At 34.9% G+C, this 25,020-nt stretch overlaps 1 protein-coding gene across 8 annotated transcripts in view; it reads left to right on the top strand.

Moving 5' to 3' along the window:
* The window catches only part of LOC128170591 (unconventional myosin-Va-like), a 73,292-nt gene that overhangs the window by 8,596 nt on the left and 39,676 nt on the right, over positions 1-25,020 (top strand). For 5 of the 8 annotated variants that reach the window (XM_052836370.1, XM_052836372.1, XM_052836377.1 and 2 more), the window contains exons 2-23: positions 206-247; positions 2,468-2,578; positions 5,343-5,454; positions 5,993-6,194; positions 6,644-6,800; positions 7,118-7,248; positions 7,702-7,796; positions 8,541-8,648; positions 9,120-9,226; positions 9,652-9,783; positions 10,191-10,324; positions 11,309-11,390; positions 12,130-12,270; positions 13,193-13,402; positions 13,844-13,981; positions 14,677-14,706; positions 16,664-16,761; positions 17,085-17,171; positions 19,200-19,311; positions 19,836-19,868; positions 23,074-23,285; positions 24,199-24,313. In XM_052836370.1, the coding sequence (XP_052692330.1) occupies positions 206-247; positions 2,468-2,578; positions 5,343-5,454; positions 5,993-6,194; positions 6,644-6,800; positions 7,118-7,248; positions 7,702-7,796; positions 8,541-8,648; positions 9,120-9,226; positions 9,652-9,783; positions 10,191-10,324; positions 11,309-11,390; positions 12,130-12,270; positions 13,193-13,402; positions 13,844-13,981; positions 14,677-14,706; positions 16,664-16,761; positions 17,085-17,171; positions 19,200-19,311; positions 19,836-19,868; positions 23,074-23,285; positions 24,199-24,313 (2,589 nt within the window). The remainder of the gene's footprint in view (positions 1-205; positions 248-2,467; positions 2,579-5,342; positions 5,455-5,992; positions 6,195-6,643; positions 6,801-7,117; positions 7,249-7,701; positions 7,797-8,540; positions 8,649-9,119; positions 9,227-9,651; positions 9,784-10,190; positions 10,325-11,308; positions 11,391-12,129; positions 12,271-13,192; positions 13,403-13,843; positions 13,982-14,676; positions 14,707-16,663; positions 16,762-17,084; positions 17,172-19,199; positions 19,312-19,835; positions 19,869-23,073; positions 23,286-24,198; positions 24,314-25,020) is intronic. The other 3 variants (XM_052836374.1, XM_052836373.1, XM_052836376.1) reach the window with 3 other exon arrangements.

Below are 25,020 nucleotides of genomic sequence, written 5' to 3' on the forward strand. Positions count from 1 at the left end.
ATTACCGGTAGATACGATTTGTGTGTATAAGTTTTTCTGTGAATGGAAAAGTTACGATTCGCAGTGTCTGACATTTACAGGCGATTTTATTTTGAGACTTTTCTGTAGGTATTAGATTATGATTTGCTGGTATTAATCAGTTTTTCTGTGAATGGAAAAGTTACGATTCGCGGTGTCTGACATTTACAGGCGATTTCATTTTCAGACTTTTCTAAAGGATTCGGAGATCAGCCAAGTTTACGTCAAGGTCTGTATGTGTAATGGTGTGGGTGTTTGGTGATGGTTATTGCCTAATTAACAGCTAATTAATGTCTAATTAGCATCAGTTCTACTGATTAACCCAATGCAGTGGACTCATCAGCATCACCAAATATATGTAGAAACCAAGTTTCTTAGATTTCAGATTCTGTTTAATATGCTGTGTGTAGTGATTGAGACTTAGTTAATGCTTAATTAACAGCTAATTTATAACTAATTAACATCTATTTTGAACTCTTCTTAACACAATACTGTGGAATCATGAATGAGGCGACCATGTTTTTAAGATTAAGAATTTCTTCATGTATTTTTGCGGACTTTCATTTGTGACAGCAATTGTATGAATGTTAAAGTCATTATTCTCAAGTTTTTGAGAATGTATTTATTTTGAGTGAATTGACAAGGGTATCCTAGATATCTACCACCACAGGCCACCGCAATTCCCATGATTCCACAGTGTGTTGTAGTTTAGAGCTGTGAACTCGCAGGATAATATAACTAGTGTTAAAACAATATTACTTAGCTTGGCTTCTTAGATTTTTTTAAGGTGGTTTGGGACACTTCCATGTTGTGATGTATTGTTTATCGAAATAAACAATGAAATGAAGTGTAATTATATAAGCATTTTCTTTCCCAGGGTTTTACAATTTCTACCTCTGCAAATATTTTTACAAGCTATTTTTTGGCTAAATATTGTTTGTAAAATTTGAAATTTTTTAAAAGTCTGTTAATTATAATGTACTTTAATCCACATTAATATCAGCAGATGTCCCATACCACCATAAAAAGTTATTATTAGTCTTTAATGGTTTGGTGCTTGATGTGTTATCTATAATTCAAAACAAAGAACTAGGTACAGTTTCAGTCATATTTTGCCCTGTTTTAGAGTGATTTTTTAAAATATCACAAAAAATGAAAATGCAACATTTATTTACACAGAAATACCCATAAACTAAGAATCTATAAATAGTTACCTGATTATATTTTTACAAGGGTAATTGGGACGTCAAAAGCAGTGCATTTTCCAGTAATTTTCATAAAACTGAGCAGAAGATACCAATTGTTGAGTGGTTATTTTTTTTAGGAAACTATGTCCGCAGCTGTCCATGTTTGAAGTCATAGTTATTTTTTAAAACAAGATAAAAGTGTATAACTTGGTACCTTATATACACATGTATTCAAAATGATATATTTGCATTTTCATGAGATTTAAACAGGTTTTGAATATTAGGGCAAATATTGGAATAAACTGTCCCTTCTTCTTTCACTAGTTACCAACTTTTACAGTGTTTTTGGAAAATGTCATCATAATTTTTAATGCATATATATAGATTGAGGCACTTTATTACATGTATTGAGACACTTTCGTACATGTATTGCGACACTTTCGTACATGTATTGAGGCACTTTATCATTTAATATTTATTCGTTTGATGAGATATTGGCGTTTCTGATTGGTCTAAAAATTTCTTTGATACCTGCATCAATAAAATTTTGCCGGATCTACTTTTCTTAACTGTTCTGATCTAACACTATTTATAGGATGGGAATTTCCTAAATAAACACTGTCAACAAAATGTAAAATTGTGTCTGCTTTATTGTCAGCAAACAAAATACAACTTTATAAACATAAAACACTTGAAAGTTTAACCTTAACAAATAAACAAAACACAGTATTTGATTCACGAAATAGAAAATTAAGCGTCTTCTCACGATTTCGTCTGTTTGAGATCAATCAACATTACTGCGATGCTGGCTGTTCCTTTTCCAGAATAATTATAACGAACATATAGGCCTATACACTTTCAAGGTAACACTGCTGTTCAAATTTTGTAACGATGATTTTTAAATTTACATACGTACATGATCGGTCATCAGAATAATCATCGTAAAGCAAAGTTGTGAGTATTGCATCGCGCATCAACTCCTTTGGCGCATTCCAAATCGCAGATATACCATTTAAGTACATCACTGACTATCTAGTTACCACAACGTTTACTACGCGCATTGATGAAGTTTTCCGGTCAATTTTTTCTTTGATACGTCGATCAATAGAAAAATTATTATCTTCATTTCTTAAATTACATGTATTGAGGCACTTTATTACATGTATTGAGGCACTTTATTACATGTATTGAGGCACTTTATTACATGTATTGAGGTTGTTAATTTACTCACTTAATTAAAGTTATTTATATTTTTTTGGCAGGGTGCCAGAATATGGGTACCTGATGAAGAGAAAGTATGGGTCGGAGCAGAGTTACTGGAGAACTACACAGGGCAGAAAACTATCAGGATACAGATAGAGGATAGTGCAGAGGTAAGAATGAGAGAGAGAGAGAGAGAGAGAGAGAGAGAGAGAGAGAGAGAGAGAGAGAGAGAGAGAAAAAAGAGAGAGAGAAAGAGAGAGGGTTCAGAGCAGAGCTACTGGAGAACTACACAGGGCAGAAAACCATCCGGATACACATAGAGGATAGTTCAGAGGTGAGAGAGAGAGAGAGAGAGAGAGAGAGAGAGAGAGAGAGAGAGAGAGAGAGACAGAGGAGCAGAGCTACTGGAGAACTACACAGGGCAGAAAACTATCCAGATACAGATAGAGGATTGTTCAGAGAGAGAGAGAGACAGAGACAGAGAGACAGAGAGAGAGAGACAGAGAGAGAGACAGAGAAAGGGTCGGAGCAGAGCTACTGGAGAACTACACAGGGCAGAAACTATCAGGATACAGATAGAGGATAGTGCAGAGGTAAGAATGAGAGAGAGAGAGAGAGAGAGAGAGAGAGAGAGAGAGAGAGAGAGAGAGAGAGAGAGAGAGAGAGAAAAAGAGAGAGAGAAAGAGAGAGGGTTCAGAGCAGAGCTACTGGAGAACTACACAGGGCAGAAAACCATCCGGATACACATAGAGGATAGTTCAGAGGTGAGAGAGAGAGAGAGAGAGAGAGAGAGAGAGAGAGAGAGAGAGAGAGAGAGAGAGAGGAGCAGAGCTACTGGAGAACTACACAGGGCAGAAAACTATCCAGATACAGATAGAGGATTGTTCAGAGAGAGAGAGAGAGACAGAGACAGAGAGACAGAGAGAGAGAGACAGAGAGAGAGACAGAGAGAGGGTCGGAGCAGAGCTAATGGAGAACTACACAGGGCAGAAAACCATCGGGATACAGATAGAGGATAGTTGAGAGAGAGAGAGAGAGAGAGAGAGAGAGAGAGAGAGAGAGAGAGAGAGCGCTACTGGAGAACTACACAGGGCAGAAAACTATCCGGATACAGATAAAGGATAGTTCAGAGGTGAGAGAGAGAGAGAGAGAGAGAGAGAGAGAGAGAGAGAGAGAGAGAGAGAGAGAGAGAGAGAGACCACACACAGACAAAGGAAACAGTGTAGATAGAGCAAGGGATAATGGAATAAAGACAATAATAAGCAAAGAGATATAAGAAAAAAAGATATAGGGACACCAAGGATAGAGAGACAATTGTTTCCCCTTGAATTCTTCTGCTGCTGTGTCCATGTTGTTAGTTCTGTTAAGTTATCATACACACACATTACAGAGGGATACACGGTGCCTGTATCAGCTGTAGATTTATCTGACCCCTGACATTGACAGGTAAACTGTTACCTGTAAGTACATCTATAGCTACCTGTACACCTGATATACCTGTCACACAGAACAAAGCATGACCGGCTGTTTGTCATGATTTGCAAACATCTTATTAGACTGTCTTGACAAGGGGAGATATGAATGGTTTAAACCACCAAATAATGAATGTCTTATTTTTGTATGAAAGGTATTGGATTTTGTGCATACTTGTTAAAATGTTATTGGAGTTCATATTTTCATTATCTAATTATTGGTTAACAAGAGGTTCTCTCTCTCTCTCTCTCTCTCTCTCTCTCTCTCTCTCTCTCTCTCTCTCTCTCTCTGTACTGCTGTCAGATGTGGTTATGGAGTGGTCATTATTGTGTGACATTAACGACTCGTTAACAATCATTGTTAATTACCTCCTTGTTGTAAGGGCTTCCTGAGCAGTGGTCAGCGACCACAATAAGATAATGATAGAAAGATATTTTGTTTGACAGATGTACATAGAATAATAATTGCAGGATAAAAACCCCCCAGCAAATTTCCTTACCTGTTCATGATAGAGAGATTACCTTACCTGTTAAGATAGAGAGATTTCTTTACCTGTTAATGATAGAGATTTCCTTACCTGTTCATGAAAGAGAGATTTCCTTATCTGTTCACACAATATTCATAAACTAAGATAAAAATGAATTTTCTACATTTATTGAAAAGTAGGATGAGAAAAAAATGAACAATGGTACCGACTGTAAATATCATAGAATGCTATAACAATCGATTGATTTTCGATTATAATCGATGATTGGAACATCACTATCATCAGCCAACCCTTCTTAACAAGTGCCTTAAATTGTATACAATCACTGCATTACATAAATAGAGTTTTAAAATAAGAAAAAGTCTCAGAAGGCCACATAAAATTGATATTTAGATTCTCATCCTGATTTGCAAAAAATATAGGGTGGGTGGGCAGATTTTATTTATTATTTTTAATTTTAAAGCCACTATTTTCACTGTTCATATTCTAGAAATAAAAACAGCTGTATTCTTTTAAACTGTTAATGCTAATATGAGTAAACAAACACACTAGTAGTATTTTAATTTCATTTTACTTGGACTTAACAGTTAATGCATGAAGACATTTGTATCGTTATGATAACAAACATGACTGGAATAAAACGGTAATCCACATTTTTGCAGGCAGCCATTAAAATGTTTTGATTTTTTTGTAAACCAAGCCCGATTTCTTTTTTTCCCAAAAAAAAATTTCCACACAATTTTTTTTTTCAAAATAAGATAAAATGCATTGGGATGGGCCTTTTTCAGAGGGGTGGGCGGGGATGAAAACTAAAAATTAATATGTGTCCTAATGTTATCCAAAAAGGGAAATGAGAATAAAAATTGATTTCAAAATTGGAGGCTAAATACTTTTCTGTACCAAAAACATATATTGAGCTAAGGTGGATAAATACCTAGTAGATCTATTAATGTGTTACTTTTCAATTTTAACAGGAGAGAGATTATGCAATTAAAGATAAAAAACGTCTTCCACACTTAAGGAATCCTGAGATTTTGATTGGAGAAAATGATTTGACATCGCTAAGCTACCTAAATGAACCAGAAGGTATGTAACAAAAAGATTTATAAACTGTTTTTAATTGACTATTGGATATTTTTTTGCCTTGATTAAATTGGCTTTAACAGAACATTGTTTAATAAATGTACCCAGTATATGTTCTGATCAATTTTGACAATTTTGGTTTCTCAAAAGCTTTGAAGTGAACCAGTATTTCAAATTTTGTGTAAGAAATTTTATGGTATTGCTAAAAACCTCTGAATAGCAGTAGAAACTGATTTAATTGAAACAAGCTGGGTTGGAATTTTGGTGTGTGATGCCATGATGTATCGTGGCAGCCTTAAAGAGGCATGAAGACACTTTGGTGATACACCTACAATGATGAATGTTACTGCTGTATGATCTACCAGGATTTTCAATACTTTGATTCTCTCTTTTATTTTCCATTGCTTTAAATCCTATCAGTACTTTGATTTTTGATATCTTTTAGTCCTGTATGATCTACCAGGATTTTCAATACTTTGATTCTCTTTTATTTTCCATTGCTTTGAATCCTATCAGTACTTTGATTTTTGATATCTTTTAGTGCTGTATAACCTACAAGTCCGGTTTCTGGAGAGGAACTGTATCTACACGTACTGTGGGATTGTTCTGGTGGCCATTAATCCGTACCAACAGCTGCCCATCTACGGCAATGAACTCATACAGATGTACAGCGGACAGGACATGGGGACCATGGACCCACATATCTTCGCCGTGGCAGAGGAGGCGTTCAAACTCATGTCCAGGTGTGTATTCCATACCGCTAGGCATACAAACTCCTCTCTAATGGTGTAATCATACAAGCTCCGGTATAAAAGTGCGGCACAAGATGCGACACTATTTTCAATCCACTTGCATAGGTAAGTCGATTGGAGTCAAATGTTGAGGTGGTCATACAATACAATTTTACAATCAATTTTCAATTTATAAAACCTATTCATTATTTTTGTTTTACGGGAAAAGTCATTGTGGTGTTACAATTCCTGCCAGAGAGTTGATTAAAAATCAGACAAACTTCAGATTTTTAATCAACTTCAGACTTTGCTTTGGACTTTTGACTTAAGTGGTCACACGGTACAATTTTAGTTGAAAGCGAATCGGATGAGAAAATCTGAGTAAGCACAGAAATCTACACTAGAACTCAGGGACAGTTTTACAAATGGCTTAAACATTTTTTTCTGGTTATCTTCTTCAGGTTTGACAAGAACCAGTCCATCATTGTGTCTGGTGAGTCAGGGGCGGGGAAGACTGTCTCAGCCAAGTACGCCATGAGATATTTTGCAATGGTGGGCGGATCTCAGGCCGAGACGCAGGTGGAGCAGAAAGTTCTGGCATCGAACCCGATTATGGAGGTGAGTGCGAGCCTTTATCTCAACTCTGTTTCAACTCAACCCCATCATTTAGGTGAGTGCGAGCCCAGTATCTCAACTCTATCTGAACTTAACCCAACATTGAGGTGAGTACGAGCCCTTTATCCCAATTCTATCTCAACTCAACCCCATCATGGAGGTGAGTAGCACCCATTCTGTTTATTTTAACATGATGACATTATCAATGTTGGCTGTATGTCATGATGAACTTCAACCTTCGTAGCCATTGGTAATGTAATGATGAACTTTGACCTTTGTAGACCATTGGTAATGTAATGATGAACTTTGACCTTTTGTAGGCCATTGGTAATGCCAAAACTACCAGAAATGACAACAGCAGTCGCTTTGGGAAGTACATTGAAATTTCCTTCAGTAAAAACAATGCGATTATCGGGGCTCATATGAGGACCTACCTGCTGGAAAAATCCAGGTAAAAAGTCATCAATCTTTAGGAAAAGCAGGTAGAAAAAGAAGATTTCAGGATTAGAGTTTGACTAGAGTTACAGACCTCAACTTGATGAAAATAATCCAGATAAATGTTTGGGATCTTAAGCACATGGAAGGGTAGCTAAAGTGAAAAAAAATAATTCCAGTATTCATGGGTCAAGATCAATTATGAAATTTCAAAAGATTCTAGGCAAAGGAATAAAACTTAAATCACACAAGATCAATCATGAACACAGGGGTGATGTGTAAGGGACTAGAGTTCTTAAAATTTATAAACAAGGGAGGTGTCATTGAAGAACATGACAAGGAATTTCACTACTTACTGTACTTGCGATACTTTGATTTTACAGAGTATTCTTCACAGTGGACATGTTCAGTACTTTGATTTTACAGGATGGTGTTCACAGTAAACATGTTCAGTACTTTGATTTTACAGGGTGGTGTTCCAAGCTGCAGAGGAGAGGAACTACCACATTTTCTATCAGCTGTGTGCCTCTAGGGACCGCCCTGAGTTCAAGAAGTTCTGTCTCAGTAAGTATAATGCAGTAAAACTACCTCCTGTCATTGAAGAGCTCTTGTTTCTGTACAGTTCCTGAAACATTCTACTTTCCCATTTTTCCATGCATTCAACGCGCACTCACAGTGCGGACACCGTGCGTTTACATGTGCTCTCCATTCAGACTCACCATTCACAAAGCGCTCAATGTGCGCTCATGGTGTGTTCACAAAGCATTCGCCTTCCACTCACCCTTCGTTCAGTGTTCATTTGTCGTTCAGTCGCATAATATAATATTTAGGCTGATAACAATACATACATGTAGTTTACTGTTATTTTTTCCTGATTACCGACGAAACATAATGTAAGGATAACTCTTGAGGCACTCGGAATAAATCGTTCATCTTGCATTCACATATTGTTCATTATGTGTTCACTGTTCACTTCCGTTTGCGCTTCGTTTGCGCTCTGTGCTCAGTCACATTCACTGGTCATAAGTACTCACCAAATTCCATTGAGTGTGCGCTCACTGTTCGCTCAGAGTGTGCTCTGAGTGCACTCACCGTTCAAGTGGGAACGTAAAAAGTTTTAAGTACAAGACACTAAATCAAACTCCCTTAAGAGCTCCTTCTTCAATAAGTAAAGAACTCTTCACCTCACTCCTTAAATTGATGAGTTCTTGTTTTGATGAGGACATGAAACTTAGTCTAATCTTAAAACAGCCATTCCGCCCTGCTAACAGGAGTCAGTACTCTCATTACTTTGATGATTATTTCCAGTGTCACCAGACGATTTCTACTACACGAGTCACGGCATGGCACCGGAGATCGACGGTGTGGACGATGCGGAGGACATGTTGTCAGCAAGAGATGCACTCACCATGCTAGGTAAGGGTACCAGTCCTGAAAAAGTTCAGGGTACCAGTCCAGAAAAAGGACAGGGTACCAGTCTAGAAAAATGACCAGGGTACCAGTTCAGAAAAAGGACAGGGTACCAGTCCAGAAAAGGACTAGGGTACCAGTCCAGAAAAGGACCAGCGTCCAGACTGCCTCTGCTACAATTGAAGTCTACTCTCACTTTTTGATTTATATTTATTGTATTTACTGTAAATATATTATATATTATATTTAGCATGGATGATAATAGATGGAAACTGATATTTCAATAAGTTTTCTTAACATTTCTCAATTGGCCTAGTATATATATAAATGTATAGATGACATTTAGTAATTTACTTGATTTAGGGAAAATCAGAAAGTTAAATATGATAGATAGAATACATTATACATAGCCAAATGTTACATGGTTACAGTATGCTGCATACTTATCAATCATTATTTTTTCTCTATGGAATTCAGGGATCACAGAAAAAGACCAGATGATGATCTTCCAGATTCAGTCGGCCGTCCTCCATTTTGGGAACGTGAAGATCCGGGAGGCGGATGGCGAATCGTCCGAAATTAAGGTCAGTCAATCTTAATATTGTCCGAAATTAAGGTCAATAAATGTTAATATTGTCTGAAATTAAGGTGAGTCAATCTTAGTATTGTCCAAAAACAGGGCAGTCAATATAAAAAGTAAACAAAATCAAGGTCATTCAATGTTAATGGAAATTCTTGAAAATTTTCTTACACTCTACCAATCATGAGCAGACATTTTGTACTTTCATCATCATAATTTGTTGATAATCCAAATACTTGCTGACTAAGTTCTTGCATCTATCTGTAATAGCAAAACTTTGAACAAAATTTGATTGTGACAAAGTTTTCATAAGTAAGACCATTCACAAAGATATCTCAATACTTTTAAACAGTACTGTATTTTGCCAATTCTGTGATATAATACATTTTCTCTATTGGATTATATATTTATTCTGTTTTTTGTCTACAGAAGGATGATAAACACTTAAGCATTATGTGTAAGCTGCTGGGAATAGAAGAATCTCAAATGAGGATGTGGTTATGTCACAAAAAGATTGTCACTGTAGGAGAAGTGCTTACAAAACCTCTCACCTTAACTCAGGTAAATCTCATTCTATCTCAGGTACATCTCACTGTATCTGAGGTAAATCAGAATATATCACAGGTAAATCTCACTGTATCTCAGGCAAAAAATCTTGATCTCAGGTAAATATCATTGTTACTCAGGTAAATCTGAATGTATCTCAGGTAAATCTCAGTCAATCTGAGGTAAACCTCGATGTATCTCAGGTAAATCTCAATATATATGAGGTAAATTTCAGTGCATTTCAGATAAATCTTATTGTTTCTGAGGTACATTTTTGTGGGTATATAGCCTAACATATCTAGTTAAATGAAGCTTTTATTTTTTTTAAAATTAAATTTCTGCATTGAAGTTTGTATCAAAGCTTTGTTTGCTATCGGCAGAATTTTCTTGTTATCAAATACTGATTTTTTTTTCTTGTTTAGGCTTCGTTTGCTCAGGACGCTTTAGCCAAACACATCTACGCACAGACCTTTAACTGGATCGTGGAGAAAATCAACCGAGCTCTACACAGCAATACCAAGTCCACAAAGTTTATAGGTGTCCTTGATATCTACGGGTGAGTGCTAAAGTTACCCCTGTACAAGTCCTGGATATCTACGGGTGAGTGCTAAAGTTACATTCATACAAGTTCTGGATATCTACGGGTGAGTGCTAAAGTTACCCCTGTACAAGTCCACCAAGTTTATTGGTGTCCTTGATATCTACGGGTGAGTGCTAAAGTTACCCCTGAACAAATCCTGGATATCTATGGATGAGTGCTAAAGTTACCTTTATAAAAGATATCTACAGTTGAGTGCTAAAGTTACCCCTGTACAAGTCCACAAAGTTTATCGGTGTTTTGGATATCTACAGGTGAGTGCTAAAGTTACCCCTATACAAGTCCACCAAGTTTATCGGTGTTTTGGATATCTACGGGTGAGTGCTAAAGTTACCCCTGTACAAGTCCACCAAGTTTATCGGTGTTTTGGATATCTACGGGTGAATGCTAAAGTTACCTTTATACAAGATATCTAAGGGTGAGTTCTTCCGTAACCTTACAAGATATCTATGGGTAAGTGCTAATGTTACCTTTGTACACATCAGGATATCTTCAGGTGAGTGCTGAAGTTACCTTTGTACAGGATATCTACGGGTGATTGCTAAAGTTAGCTCTATATTGGAGTGTACCCAATCATTGGAAACCTCCATTTTATTAGTGTGGGTCAACTTAGTCAAAACCTCACCCAGTGTGGGTCAACTTAGTCAAAACCTCACCCAGTGTGGGTCAACTTAGTCAAAACCTCACCCAGTGTGGGTCAACTCAGTCAAAATCTCGATCAGTCCTGGATTGAAGCCACAGAACTCTGCAATGTTTGTGATTTAGACTTATCCTTGTTCAAACCTACAACTAGTTTTAATGAACTTTAGTTTCACCAGTACTGTATCATATGTCAGTCTTAAATATCATAGTGTGCACTTACTGTAGTTTTATCATTGTTTTATATAATGGTCTATACTAACTATACATTTGTAAATATAATTTTTATATATTTTTTTCCAGGTTTGAAACTTTTGAAGTGAACAGCTTTGAACAGTTCTGTATTAACTATGCAAACGAGAAGCTGCAGCAGATTTTCAATATGGTAGGTATATATAAGTCTGTTAATGTAGATAAAGCACAAACAATATGGTAAGTATATATAAGTCTATTGATGTAGAGAAAACACAAACAAGTGTGTATTAAGGTGGTACACACAGGAAGAGATGGGTTTCACATCTTTTAAGGAGGCTGGATGGTCCTCAAATTATAGATCTACCTTAATTTTAGAATAATTTGTTGTTTATTTCTTCAAAGCAAATACGACATATACAGATATTCAATGTAAACTTATTTTTTGATATAGGCAAGCGTCTTATTGCTACTCATCTCAATCAATTTGAAGCTTGTTTTATCTTGTGTAATGTTCCAGTGTAATGTGTGAACTATTTAAGGAATAAGGAATCATTCTTTGAGTATTATGAGGTGATAATTTCGGTCATGGCGTGATCGAATCCAATAAAGCCCAAAGGCCTTTATAATAAATTTGATCACGCCCCGACCGAAATAATCACCTCATAATATTTAAAGAATGATTCCTTATTACTTATATAACTTTAAGCCATCGTATGATTAAATATTGAAATATAAATAAGCAAACCCAACTTGTGCCTCAGTCATTTGAAGTTATGGGTTACATAGTAGAAATTTGATACTTAGACGTGTTATCACAGGCAACGACACTTCAAAATATAAATATTAATACTTCCAATGAGAGTTTGTATTTTATGTGACTATTATATTTTGTGTTCTATTTAGGCACCATTTCTGTTGTCTATTTTTAGCACGTATTTAAGTTGGAGCAAGAAGAATACGTCCGTGAGGCCATTGAGTGGTCGTTTATTGATTTCTATGACAACCAGCCGTGTATCGACTTGATCGAGAGTAAGCTTGGAATTCTGGATCTGCTAGACGAAGAATGCAAGGTAATTAAATAACTGTTGCAATTAATTATAATTAATAACAGCTGGTTAATTATTGTGGAATCATTAAAGTTCATGGTGGCTCAGTAGCCCTCCCCCACGAATTTACATCTTTGATGAAAACAAATTTTGAAAGAGTTAGTTATTTTACTGAAACTGAAAACTGATACATCCATGAAATTACATCCCCACAAATTAGCAGAAAACCCACAATCCACAAATTTGAAAAATTGGCCCCCATGAATATACATTACATCCCCTCAGTAGCTACCAGCAAATGGTTAATATTGAATGATACAGTATTAATACAGTATTGATACAGTGATATAATGATGATACATTAATGATATAATGATGATACATGGAAGATACAATGATGATATAATGATGATACATTGATGGTACATTGATGATATTATTGATGATACATGGATGATACAATGTTGATACATTGATAATACATGTACAATGGTTGGATCATGTTACAATGGTAGGAGTACAAGTAGATTAATTACAGTTCATTAATTCACCTACAGCAAGAATTAACTTTTTTTAACCATTTATTTGATATGGTCTTCTTGATACATCCAGGGACTTAATCTAAAAATCAGACTTGAAACATTGTTTTGATTGGTCCACTATTTGACTATTATGACGGAAGTTGAAACTTGACATAAAAGGGAAAAAAACATGGACCTGTCTCAGACTTTAGTTTTGTTAAGAAATCAACTCAATGTCTACCCAAGTTATATGAGTATAACCTGGGTTGGTGAATTTATGCTTTATAATCCGCAAAGCATTGTGACGTGTCTTGTGACGTGCCAACCAAGTTATACAAATTTAACAAAGTTTTTTCTATCCAATCAAATGCTGCGTTACAACCAGAATAAGATAAGTCTAAGATATTTGTTTAAATCTGTGACAGATGCCGAAGGGCTCGGACGAGAACTGGTGCCAGAAGCTGTACGACAAACACCTGGGTAAGGCCAAGCACTTTGAGAAGCCGCGAATGTCAAGGTCAGCCTTCATCATCAACCACTTCGCTGACCGCGTGGAGTACCAGGCCGACGGCTTCCTAGAGAAGAACCGCGACACTGTGCTGGAGGACCACATCAACATCCTCCGGGCCAGTGAGGTGAGTTGTCTGAATGTTAATAGATATCAGATATCAGAAACTAATAGCAGTGGTGGAGGATGACATTAGCATCCTCCGGGCCAGTTAGGTGAGTTGTCTGACTGATTAAAAATGTCAGATATCAGAAAATAATAACAGTGCTGAAGGACCATATCAACATATATTGAGTCAGGAAGAATAAGATAGAAGCCCCTGCAGAAAATGTGATGTCACAGAAAATGTGATGTCATTGAAAATAGGATTTGACAGAAAATGTGATGTCACGGAAAATGGGATATCACAAAAAATACTTCTGAATGGTAACACTCATTTATGTTGTTTTACAAATATCCAGATGTCAGAGGTGGGCTTAAATAATGATTAATTATCCATACTACTGAAAAATGATTCATTAATTTAAAAGTTGCTATAGTAACAGTAAACTGGTTCCTGTGTTTGTAGTTTGAACTGGTGGCAGAACTGTTCGAGGAGAAGGTTGATCCTAACGAGAAGAAATCTCGAGCCGGATCGGCCACGACTCATCCAATGAGACAGGCTCCGAAAGGAGGGCGCTCAAACAAGAAGACGGTCGGATCACAGGTTAGTACGCTCACACACAACATTAAATTATGCGAGGTTATAAACTGATGCGCAGATGTGGTATAAACAGCATGAATTTTTGTATGGAGTACATACAGACTTGTATGATAATACCAAGCATAGAGATCACCAATATTTTTCTGACTTTACACTGCTTAAAGACCCTCTCACACTGCACACACAAAATTCTCTTTTCTTGATTATTTCGTGCAATAAGAGAGTTCTGTCCTTTGATGAATAAACTGGAATCTACATACTAAAATGACATTATTATAATTATTTTTAGCATTCAAAACATTGTATCAAGTTGTTGAAATTTTGTTGTTTTTAGTTTACATTTTTTTCAAATATTATTCCTTAATTCTTTTGACAACTAACTTGCATGTTGTCATATTGTCTGAACCAATTAAAAGTCAAGTGGATATACGGGCACATTTGCTGCAATTCTTAATGCATTTCAAAACTAAAGCAGAAAATTTCTGAATAAACTAAAAAATTAAAAACATAAACCTTTTTTCTTTTTTTTTAATCCATTCAATGCTTTGTCTTCATTAGTTAAACCATTGTTGAGTGATAAAAAGCTAGCATTTATTAGCTAGTAAATTGAATTGAGCCAATAAATCAACTGCTATTGATTAAGCCATTTTTTAATTGCTGTTAATTAAGCCATTCTATTAATTGCTGTTAATTTTTAGCAAGTACAAAAGGCTACAGTTGGAGATCAGGTATTGTAGTAGTGTGGACACCAAAACTAAACTGGTTCTGGGGCTAACTTTTTGTTAAATGGGTCACAGTCAATGTCTTAAGATATCCTATGAATTTAGGTCAAGGTTACAAAACATGGCTGATTTTTTAATCACGGTTTGTTCTGAAAGCTATGTTTTAGTTACTAAGAATGAACATTTACATGACTGCCTAGTGGTTACAATGGTTGTGGTTGCTGGTTTGATTACAGGTAATGTTCAGCCCTTTCCCACTTATATAATGGTCAAGTACACATATTACTACTAAAGCCTCCGCCATGTTTTGTTGCCGGACCCAAATACGAGATGTTTCAAGACAGTGACTTGTGTCTACATTCATCCTGCAACATCCCCTTGTTTTGTTTTATTGTTAGTAAGGTTCCGACTCCTCAAACAATTTGTACGGTACCAACCAATGTTAAAGAAAAGGAAGGTTAAACGTACACAGGTCCTGTGTTACAGTTAGATTTTACTTTAAAAGAACTGTATGGAACAATTTCATGATAATTACTGATTAGAATACTGTTACTGTAAATGTATGTAAGTCTTTGGTGTTCATTCTGCAATTATTCTACTATCTAAATGTTAATACATGTATTAAAGATATGGGTTTTGTAACAATTTTCTTCTTCTAAAACTCTCTCTTGGCAATTAAATATTAAGAAAATTTAAAGGTGTTGAATTAATCATTTGGCAAACACTTCCATATTTTCAAAGACAGATCAAGTTTAAAACATGGGGGAGAACGTTGCTGGATGACTGTTGTTATTTATATAGTGTTGATACTAACTGATGCCTAAGTTTACTCAGCAAATGTTTTAGCCGACCTTCATCCTATCTTTTTGACTTTGACATTCTATTGAAGGTCGTTTTATATCAACTGTGTGACCCATTGCTATTTGATGATAAAGGTCAGACAAGTTCTCTTTGATCAAAGTTTTTATTTTCATCTTTGCTTTATGTAAAATTTAGGTTCTGATGATTGGCTTCTTTTGTCAATGACCAGAGTTGAACGAATGAATATTAAAAATAAACACTGTGAATAAATTACTTTTGATTAATTCTAGTGACAAGGAATATGAACTTTGAACAATCAAGTCATTTTTTTCTGAAAAACTAACTTATGATTATTTTGGATTGTCAATCTTATCATTTTCTGTTTCTTTACTAACTTGCTTTTGCTACTGAAATACATTAACCAATCATGTTTGTTGTACTAACTGTTGCTAGGTTACAGGAATTTATTAACCAATCATATTTATTATATGGGTAGTGGCTAGGTTTCAATACTCTTATAATAACCACATATATATGGCAAAGTTACAAGGATATAAATCATTAATTTACATTTAATTTAGTTCAGATCAAAATCTTTGTAATAAATTAGGAGTGGTGATAATAATTGGCACAAAATGTAGCCAAAAGAGCTTTCAACAGATGTATGGTAAAATTCTGATTTTAAACTAATGCATGCCATAGAAGTATTGGTTTATTGTTCAACATTCATAATATAATTGTCCTCCCTAGTTTTTAGTTTCTTTTTTGAAAAAAGGGCAATTTTCTTTTATTTCTAATCTTAGCATATTGACATGGGTTGAAGGTTGTATATATGTTAACACACAAAAAATATTCTACAGAAAAATGACAGGACCATTTGATATCAACTCTCTCTCTCTCTCTCTCTTTCTGTCTGTTTCTCTCCCCTGTGTGTGTCTCTGTGTGCTTCTCTCTCTTTTTCTCTCTCTCTTTCTGTCTGTCTCTCTCTCTTTCTGTGTGTGTGTGTGTCTCTCTCTCTCTGTGTGTGTGTGTCTCTCTCTCTCTCTCTCTCTCTCTCTCTCTCTCTCTCTCTCTCTCTCTCTCTCTCTCTCTCTCTCTCTCTATTAGATGGTACACTTGTTACACGTGTTAATGTTTTACTGACTAAACATGTTGATTTCAGTTCCGTGAGTCCCTAAAAAAGCTGATGGAGACCCTCAATGCAACTACGCCTCACTACATCCGCTGTATCAAACCCAACGACATAAAGGAGGCGTTTATGTAAGTAATGTTATAACATCTCACTACATCTGTTGTAACAGACAGGTGTTTATGTTAGTAATATTATAACACCTGTAAAACCTTACAGTAGGCCTTCTTACTATAAACATGAACACAAATGTACTTGACAACAAACGCCATTGTTGTGTTATTGTGAATGATGTGAAATTCAAATTGGGTGTGTGTTATATACAGCAATGTTTTGATATACTGATGTTTACAGATTGGTGTGTGTTATATACAGCAATGTTTAGATATACTGATGTTTACAGATTGGTGTGTGTTATATACAGCAATGTTTAGATATACACTGATGTTTACAGATTTGATCCAAAGCGAGCTGTTGAACAACTTCGGGCCTGTGGTGTCCTGGAGACAATACGAATCAGCGCCGCAGGATATCCCTCTAGGTAACGTACAGATATCTGTCTAGGTAATGTACAGGTATCCCTTTATGTAATGTACAGATATCCCTCTAGGTAACATACAGATATCCCTCTAGGTAACATACAGATATCCCTCTAGGTAACATACAGATATCCCTCTTAGTAATGTACAGTATCCCTCTACATGATATACAGATATCTCTAAATGGTAATGAACAAATATCCCTCTAGGTACTGTACAGATATCCCTCTAGGTAACATACAGATATCCCTCTAGGTAACATACAGATATCCCTCTAGGTAACATACAGATATTCCTCTTAGTAATGTACAGTATCCCTCTACATGATATACAGATATCTCTAAATGGTAATGAAAAGATATCCCTCTAGGTACTGTACAGATATTCCTCTTGGTAATGTGCAGATATCTCTCTAGGTAACATACCAATATCCCTCTTAGTACTGTACAGATATCCCTCTAGGTAACATACAGATATCCCTTTATGTAATGTACATATATCCCTCTAGGTAACATACAGATATCCCTCTAGGTAACATACAGATATCCCTCTAGGTAACATACAGATATCCCTCTTAGTAATGTACAGTATCCCTCTACATGATATACAGATATCTCTAAATGGTAATGAACAGATATCTCTCTAGGTACTGTACAGATATTCCTCTTGGTAATGTGCAGATATCTCTCTAGGTAACATACCAATATCCCTCTTAGTACTGTACAGATATCCCTCTAGGTAACATACAGATATCCCTTTATGTAATGTACATATATCCCTCTAGGTAACATACATTTATCCCTCTAGGTAACATACATTTATCCCTCTAGGTAACGTACAGATATCCCTCTAAGTAATGTACAGTATCCCTTTACATGATATACAGATATCTCTAAATGTAATGAACAGATATCCCTCTAGGTAATGTGCAGACATCCTTCTAAGTACTGTACAAATATTCCTCTAGGTAATGTGCAGATATCTCTCTAGGTAACATGCAGATATCCCTCTTAGTAATGTACAGTATCCCTCTACATGATATACAGATATCTCTAAATGGTAATGAAAAGATATCCCTCTAGGTACTGTACAGATATTCCTCTTGGTTCTGTACATATATCCCTCTATGTAATGTACAGATATCTCTCTAGGTAATGTACAGATATTCCTCTTGATAATGTGCAGATATCCATGTATGTATTGTACAGATATCTCTCTATGTAATGTACAGATATCCCTCTAGGCACTGTACAGATATCCCTCTATGTAATGTACAGATATCTCTCTAGGTAATGTACAGATATTCCTCTAGGTAACATACAAATATCCCTGTAGATAAAATACAAATGTCCCTCTAAGTAATGTACAGTATCCCTCTACATGATATACAGATATCTCTAAATGGTAATGAACAAATATCCGTCTATGTAATGTACAGATATTCCTCTTGGTAATGAACAGATATCCCTCTAGGTAATGTGCAGATATCCCTCTAGGTAATGTACAGATATCCCTCTAGGTAATGTGCAGATATCCCTCTAGGTAACGTACAGATATCCCTCTAGGTAACATACAGATATCCATGTATGTAATGTACAGATATCCCTCTTGGTAATGAACAGATATATCTCTAGGTAATGTACAGATATCCCTCTAGGTAACGTGCAGATATCCCTCTTGGTATTGAACAGATATATCTCTAGGTAATGTACAGATATCCGTCTAGGTAACATTATAGTCCTTGTATATTCATACGATATGTTTCATTAAATTTAAGTTTATTCTTTTTAGCTGTAATGGGAATTAAAAACAGTGTATCTGATATTTTGGATCACTCTGTAATTTTAAAACTGAATGAAGATCGCTTCCTGTAATGACTTGATATCTGAACGAATACGTAATGACTTGATATCTGAACGAATACGTAATGACTTGATATCTGAACGAATACGTAATGACTTGATATCTGAACGAATACGTAATGACTCGATATCTGAACGAATACGTAATGACTTGATATATGTTTGTAGGTGGACCTATCCCGAGTTCTTCCAGAGATATCGGGTTCTAGCCCGCTCCAAAGATATCAACAGAAGTGACCACAAAAAGACATGTGAAAATGTTCTCACTAAAGTCATACAGGTAAGGAATCTCAGTTCATATTATTGGTGGATCCAATGTTTTCTTGGATTGATATATATGGGCGTAGAGGGGGATCTAAGAATTCTTGATGGATCAATAAACTTTAGTGTGACTTTATAAATGAAAAAAATAATGCTGATTAGGTTAATAAGAAATTTATTGCTCATTATTTATGGCCATCTACGTGTTTAATTCTGGATCTTCATTAATTTGATAGAATTAATTTGATAGAATTTCCTTGATAGTTACATATTTTGTAATAATTATTAAGAGACAAAAAGACAGTTTACAATTTATTTCAACAAGGTCAAAAAATTTATTTTGAAATCTTTTGAGTGGATTTTAAGAGAGTATTTGACATATTTCAAAACTTATATTATTTGTTTTTTTAGTTAACTTTTATATAACGTACAACATTGTGAAGGCTAGGATTTACTTAGACCTGTGAATTTGATAGATTTAGTTAATGATTGGAGTACATTAAATGAGAGTATGTTTACCTTGATTTGTGTTATCATGTTCAGGGCTCAGTGAAGAAAACTCCTCGGGGGCTGGAGGTATTGACAAGTTGTCATGACAACAGGTCCAAACAGTCATGGCTTTCAGGCTTCTCATTGCAAGATCACATGACCTTTACTTTTTTTAATTTTCAAAAAATAAGATCTCATTTGCAGGGTTCAACACTAACTTTTTAATGCATTAGTCCAGCCGGACTAGTGCCTGTTTATTTTAACTAGTCCACAGGATCTTTACTTTAATTTTTTAATTTTCAAAAAATAAGATCTCATTTGTTAGTTGTTTTATCTAATTATAAAAAATATAAAATACAAGATTGAATTTTCATTGTAAAGAAAGAAGTCTTTCTGTTGAATTGGGTTAGTCAATTAGAAATGAAAAATAAAGTATAAAGTTGACTGCGTTTCCACTTCTTTAGATTTTTAGATGGAATAACAGACAAAGATTAATGTGAAATCTTTCTCATTATTTCTTTTAAGGGGGTGGGGGTGTTGTTAAATTTTCAAAAAAAATAAGATTAATGGGCATGCTATTTTGTGGAATAATTTTTATGTGAATAAAGAATATTTTTAAAAAAAAGGATCGAGCTCCATGATTGGGTGAAGAATAAAATTAGATTCATAGATAAGGGATATCTGCAAAAATGTGGCCACCATAAATATTTTTAATGAATCCCTATTTGTAATCCAGGCTAATCTGAGCTTATTTTGTTGGACAGAGAGCCCGGACCCTGACTGTTTGGATCTAACCTTGTTTAAATGTATCCCTAGTCTTGTTACAATACAATAACATGGTTCTTAATTTATATTAACTTTGTATGAATATTCATTAGCCAGTATTATGCATATTTATTAGTGTGAATTATAATATAATATAATTATAATAAATATATGAATATTTATTATTAATCTTATCGAATATTTATAATTTATCTTATTAGATATTTATTATTTAGCTCATTGAATATTGGTTTGGGCTGTGAATTTTAATCAGTTGATTACAGTTTTTCTTTATATTTATGATTCAAATTATTTATGGTAATTCAATTATTATAAACTAAAGCAAGATAGAAAAATATATTGAATTTTTAATAGAAAGAAAGAAAAAAAATAAATAATGCTCTTTCCCCCTGCAGGAAAAAACCCTGAATTAGATTGGATAGGTGTGTTTGAATTAGCATCTGATTAGAATAATGAACTTTACCTCCATTAATGAAGTCCAGACATCATATTTGTTAATTAATATCAATTTATAGCTGATATACAATTGACAGTTGATTTACTAAATAACTGACAGCTCAGTTTATTCAATTTGACAGTTGATTTCCCAAATTAAATGACAGTTGAATAACAGTTGAATAACTGTTGAATAACAGTTGAATAGCTTTGAGTTACTGTCATCCTATAACACACATTAGATCTATGTCTCTTTTCTGGATGAAATTCTCTATAATTAAAAGCATTTCATTATATCACACCATTATAATGAGGGTTAAGATCAAAAGTTCTATGTCTGACAAAATTAACTCATTATTTACTCAGCTATAGTAAAACATTTACTTTGTTTATTCATAGAAGTTGGATACAAAACAGGCACCATTGTACATGCTTTGGGGGGGGGGGGGGGGGGGGGGGGGGAGGTTACATAACTTGTACGGTAGGAATCCATCTTACTTTTAAAACCCTATTCCCAACTTTAAGAATTTGTTTTAATTATCTTTTTTGTTACTGACATTAATTAATCTTTTGATCTCATCCCTGATATCTCCTATACTCAAACAATATATCTCTCTCTTTCTCCATGTTCTACAATTTTACACTAACTTGTTTATATTCCCTTGTTACTATTAATAGATTGAATTTTTTCTGTTGCTATGAATACAGTGAAGGGGTTCTCCTTTGTTATTCTATGGACCCTTGATCCTTTGTTTATAACTTAACTTTACTTTTCTCTTTGTTTATGATTTTATAGCTGATATAAATTCAGCAATTATTTTTTTTTTAATTATAGCTTAATGTAATTAAGGAGGCTCGGTGGTCACTAATGATTTATAGTATCTAACTAAGATGTGAAAGAATGCATTTTTTTTTTACTTATAAACTTATATTAACTGAAGAAAAAATTCATAAATTTTGAGTTTTAAATTTTAATATTTTCTTATATTTTTATAAAGAGCTCTTCTTCAAAAGGAGATCAATACAGTCTAAAATGGCCACAACCATTGAGCCCTCCTAAGATTGAATGATAATGTGTATTTCAGTTTTTTTCTCACAGTGGAGAAAACATGTTTAAGGAATGCAACACCTGATTTTTGACGTCTATGTTTTTGATGCATTGTGGTTTTTCTATAGAATCTGAATGTTTATGAAATGATGTTAATCTCATTTAATATATGAGTTTATCTCAGTCTCTGAGTCTATCTCAGAATCTGAGTCTATCTGAGTCTCTGAGTCTATCTCAGTCTCTGAGTCTATCTCAGTCTCTGAGTCTCTCAGTCTCTGAGTCTATCTCAGTCTCTAAGTCTATCTCAGTCTCTGATCCTATCTCAGTCTCTGAGTCTATCTCAGTCTTTGAGTCTATCTCTGAATCTGAGTCTATCTCAGAATCTGAGTCTATCTCAGAATCTGAGTTAACATTAAGTTCTCTGAGGCGAGCCTTTTGAGTCTCTGCATGGTTCTGTTGTGTTTTGAGAGCATGAGAATGCTGAACGACCAAATGTACATGTCTGTATCACTGCCTGCTCTGTTTGACTGAAGGTTAAAACATGTATGAAGTACTATTCACTTTTATTTTATAAATTACTATTATTCAGTAATTTATTCTAAAATTAACAGGTTTTCAATATTATATTATCTGTAATTATTAACAATTTAATATCTAAAGCATTCACATAGGAAACATACTGCTTAATTATTCTTTGCCAAATTTTGTTTGATATTTTTAGATGGTAAGGAAATAAGGTTGGGGGGGGGGGGAGGGTGATCAAAGATGGCTGCCGGCTTGGGTCTTTGATTTTAGAGACAAATGTGAAATTGTTGCATTTTTTTAAAAATTCTTATGCATTCAGAAATAATTGGTGTTTAGTAATTAATTACAAAAAAGCCTGTACCAAATGGTGAATCTCAAGAAATTGTTAAATTGGTAAATTGTGAAACAATGCATCATAAAATGTTTTGTTTTTCCTTCACTTTCCTTTTCATAATAATATTTTTCATTTTACTTTCATTTTCTACTTTCACTTCTCAGGATCCAGACAAGTATAGGTTTGGTAAAACAAAGATTTTTTTCCGCGCCGGACAAGTGGCGTATCTGGAGAAGTTACGCTCCGATAAACTGAAGGCCTGCGGAATCATGATCCAGAAACATGTCAAAGGCTGGCTGGCGCGGCGACGATATCAACGAATCACAAAGTCTGTTACATTGCTTCAGAAATATGGGCGTGGCCTGCTGGCTAGAAGGTAGGCCAATCAAAATTATCCTTTTTTTCCTGTCAATTTTTAAGAAATTGCTTTGAAAATCATGTATTTTAAGGTATATTGACACTCTGATAAGGGAAGTAACTGTTAATAGATATATAAAAATACTTTTAAGTTTTGTACTATAAGAATTCTTTTTTATGAGAGTATTTAATTCTGCTATTCTTCTGTTTTGTATCAAATTGTGAATATAAAATTGCTAATGCCAAACTTTTCTTGTTTTAAGTTTACAACAGTCAGAAAAATGATAGTGAGATTTTAATATCAATGAGAAGTGCTTCTCCCAACTTAAAGTGGTTACTAGTTTCTCCCGCTTAATTAGAAATGTACAGTATATCCTTAAGATGAATTGTTGTATAGTCATTCAAGTTATTTCTGACAAATAGATTCCGTAACTGTATGCATTTCAATCATGTTTCCTTTAGGGAGGTGTAAAACTAAGCTTATTTTTATTTAGGACAATAATCCCAAAGCAAGATAATGTTAACAATGATTATAAACAAATCAATTTAAATGTTTAATGCATGTGAACATCTCTCTTACAAAGTTACTGTAAGAGCTTTATAGCCAAAGTAAAAATTAAAAACTGCATGATTTCATTATTTAGAGGGCAATTTTTGACCGCTCACGATTCATGGCTGGTTTAATAGAAATCAGCAGCAGTGTCAACTCCTATGATCTTAAAAACTTGCCCACAATGTCTTCGCCGTTTCTTGTCCGCTTTTTAAGATGATAAGACAGGAAAATGAAAACAGCAATACCATGTGCTTGCCATCCTTGTTTTGAGCATGTGACATACTATTTCTCTAGTGTTGACAGAAGTGTAAGCTGTACAAGGTATAGCTTTCCAAAAATGTAAGGCTCTGTATTCACAGAATTCTGATTCCATTCACAGACATGCCAAGTTTCTGCGTGAGACTTTTGCTGCAACTCGTATACAGAAACAATGGAAGGGCTACAGAGCCCGGAGGGAGTACGTCAAAGTCCGAAAAGCAACCGTTGTCATACAGGTAAATAGTCCGTAGTCATACAGGTAAATAGTCAGGAGTCATATAGGTAAATAGTCAGGAGTCATACAGGTAAATAGTCAGTAGTCATACAGGTAAATAGTCAGTAGTCAGAAAGGTAAATGGTCAGGAGTCATATTATACAATTTTTTGGGAGTTGATTTTAATCAACTCTCCTATGCAGTTACTCTGACAAACCGATAGTGAAACAGTGTTTGGACCAAAGCACAAATCATCGCCGCTGACAAGAATTAGTTCATGAGAATAATTGATAAATTCGAAATAATGTATGCTAAGGCATTGTTTTTCAAGGAAACATATTTATAAATACCTTGAAAATAGTCAGATTTTAAATGGTACCAACAATTTAGATATTTTTTGTAGTTGTATGTATTCTTACGCCAGAGTTCAATATAGTCTTGTTCAACTCGACGCTCGGCTGTCTCCGTAAATCTCCGACAAGCAGAGAGTCTCTCTCGCTTGTCGGGGATGAACGGCGACAGCCGAGCGTTTTGTTGAACGAGACGAGAGTTCAATATTGCTTGGATCCATAAATTTTCCAGGAATATTTCTATCACTGATACATAGTTTGAATGAATTTATTCTATCTGTAGATATTACTTGAATCATATGGGTTTTTAATCAACATTCTTGTGTCAGGCACGTAGTATCAAGGGGGGGGGGGGGGCTTACCCCGCCCCCCCCCCCCC

The sequence above is a fragment of the Crassostrea angulata genome, chromosome 2 (genome assembly GCF_025612915.1).
Source record: "Crassostrea angulata isolate pt1a10 chromosome 2, ASM2561291v2, whole genome shotgun sequence".
Classification (NCBI taxonomy): domain Eukaryota; kingdom Metazoa; phylum Mollusca; class Bivalvia; order Ostreida; family Ostreidae; genus Magallana; species Magallana angulata.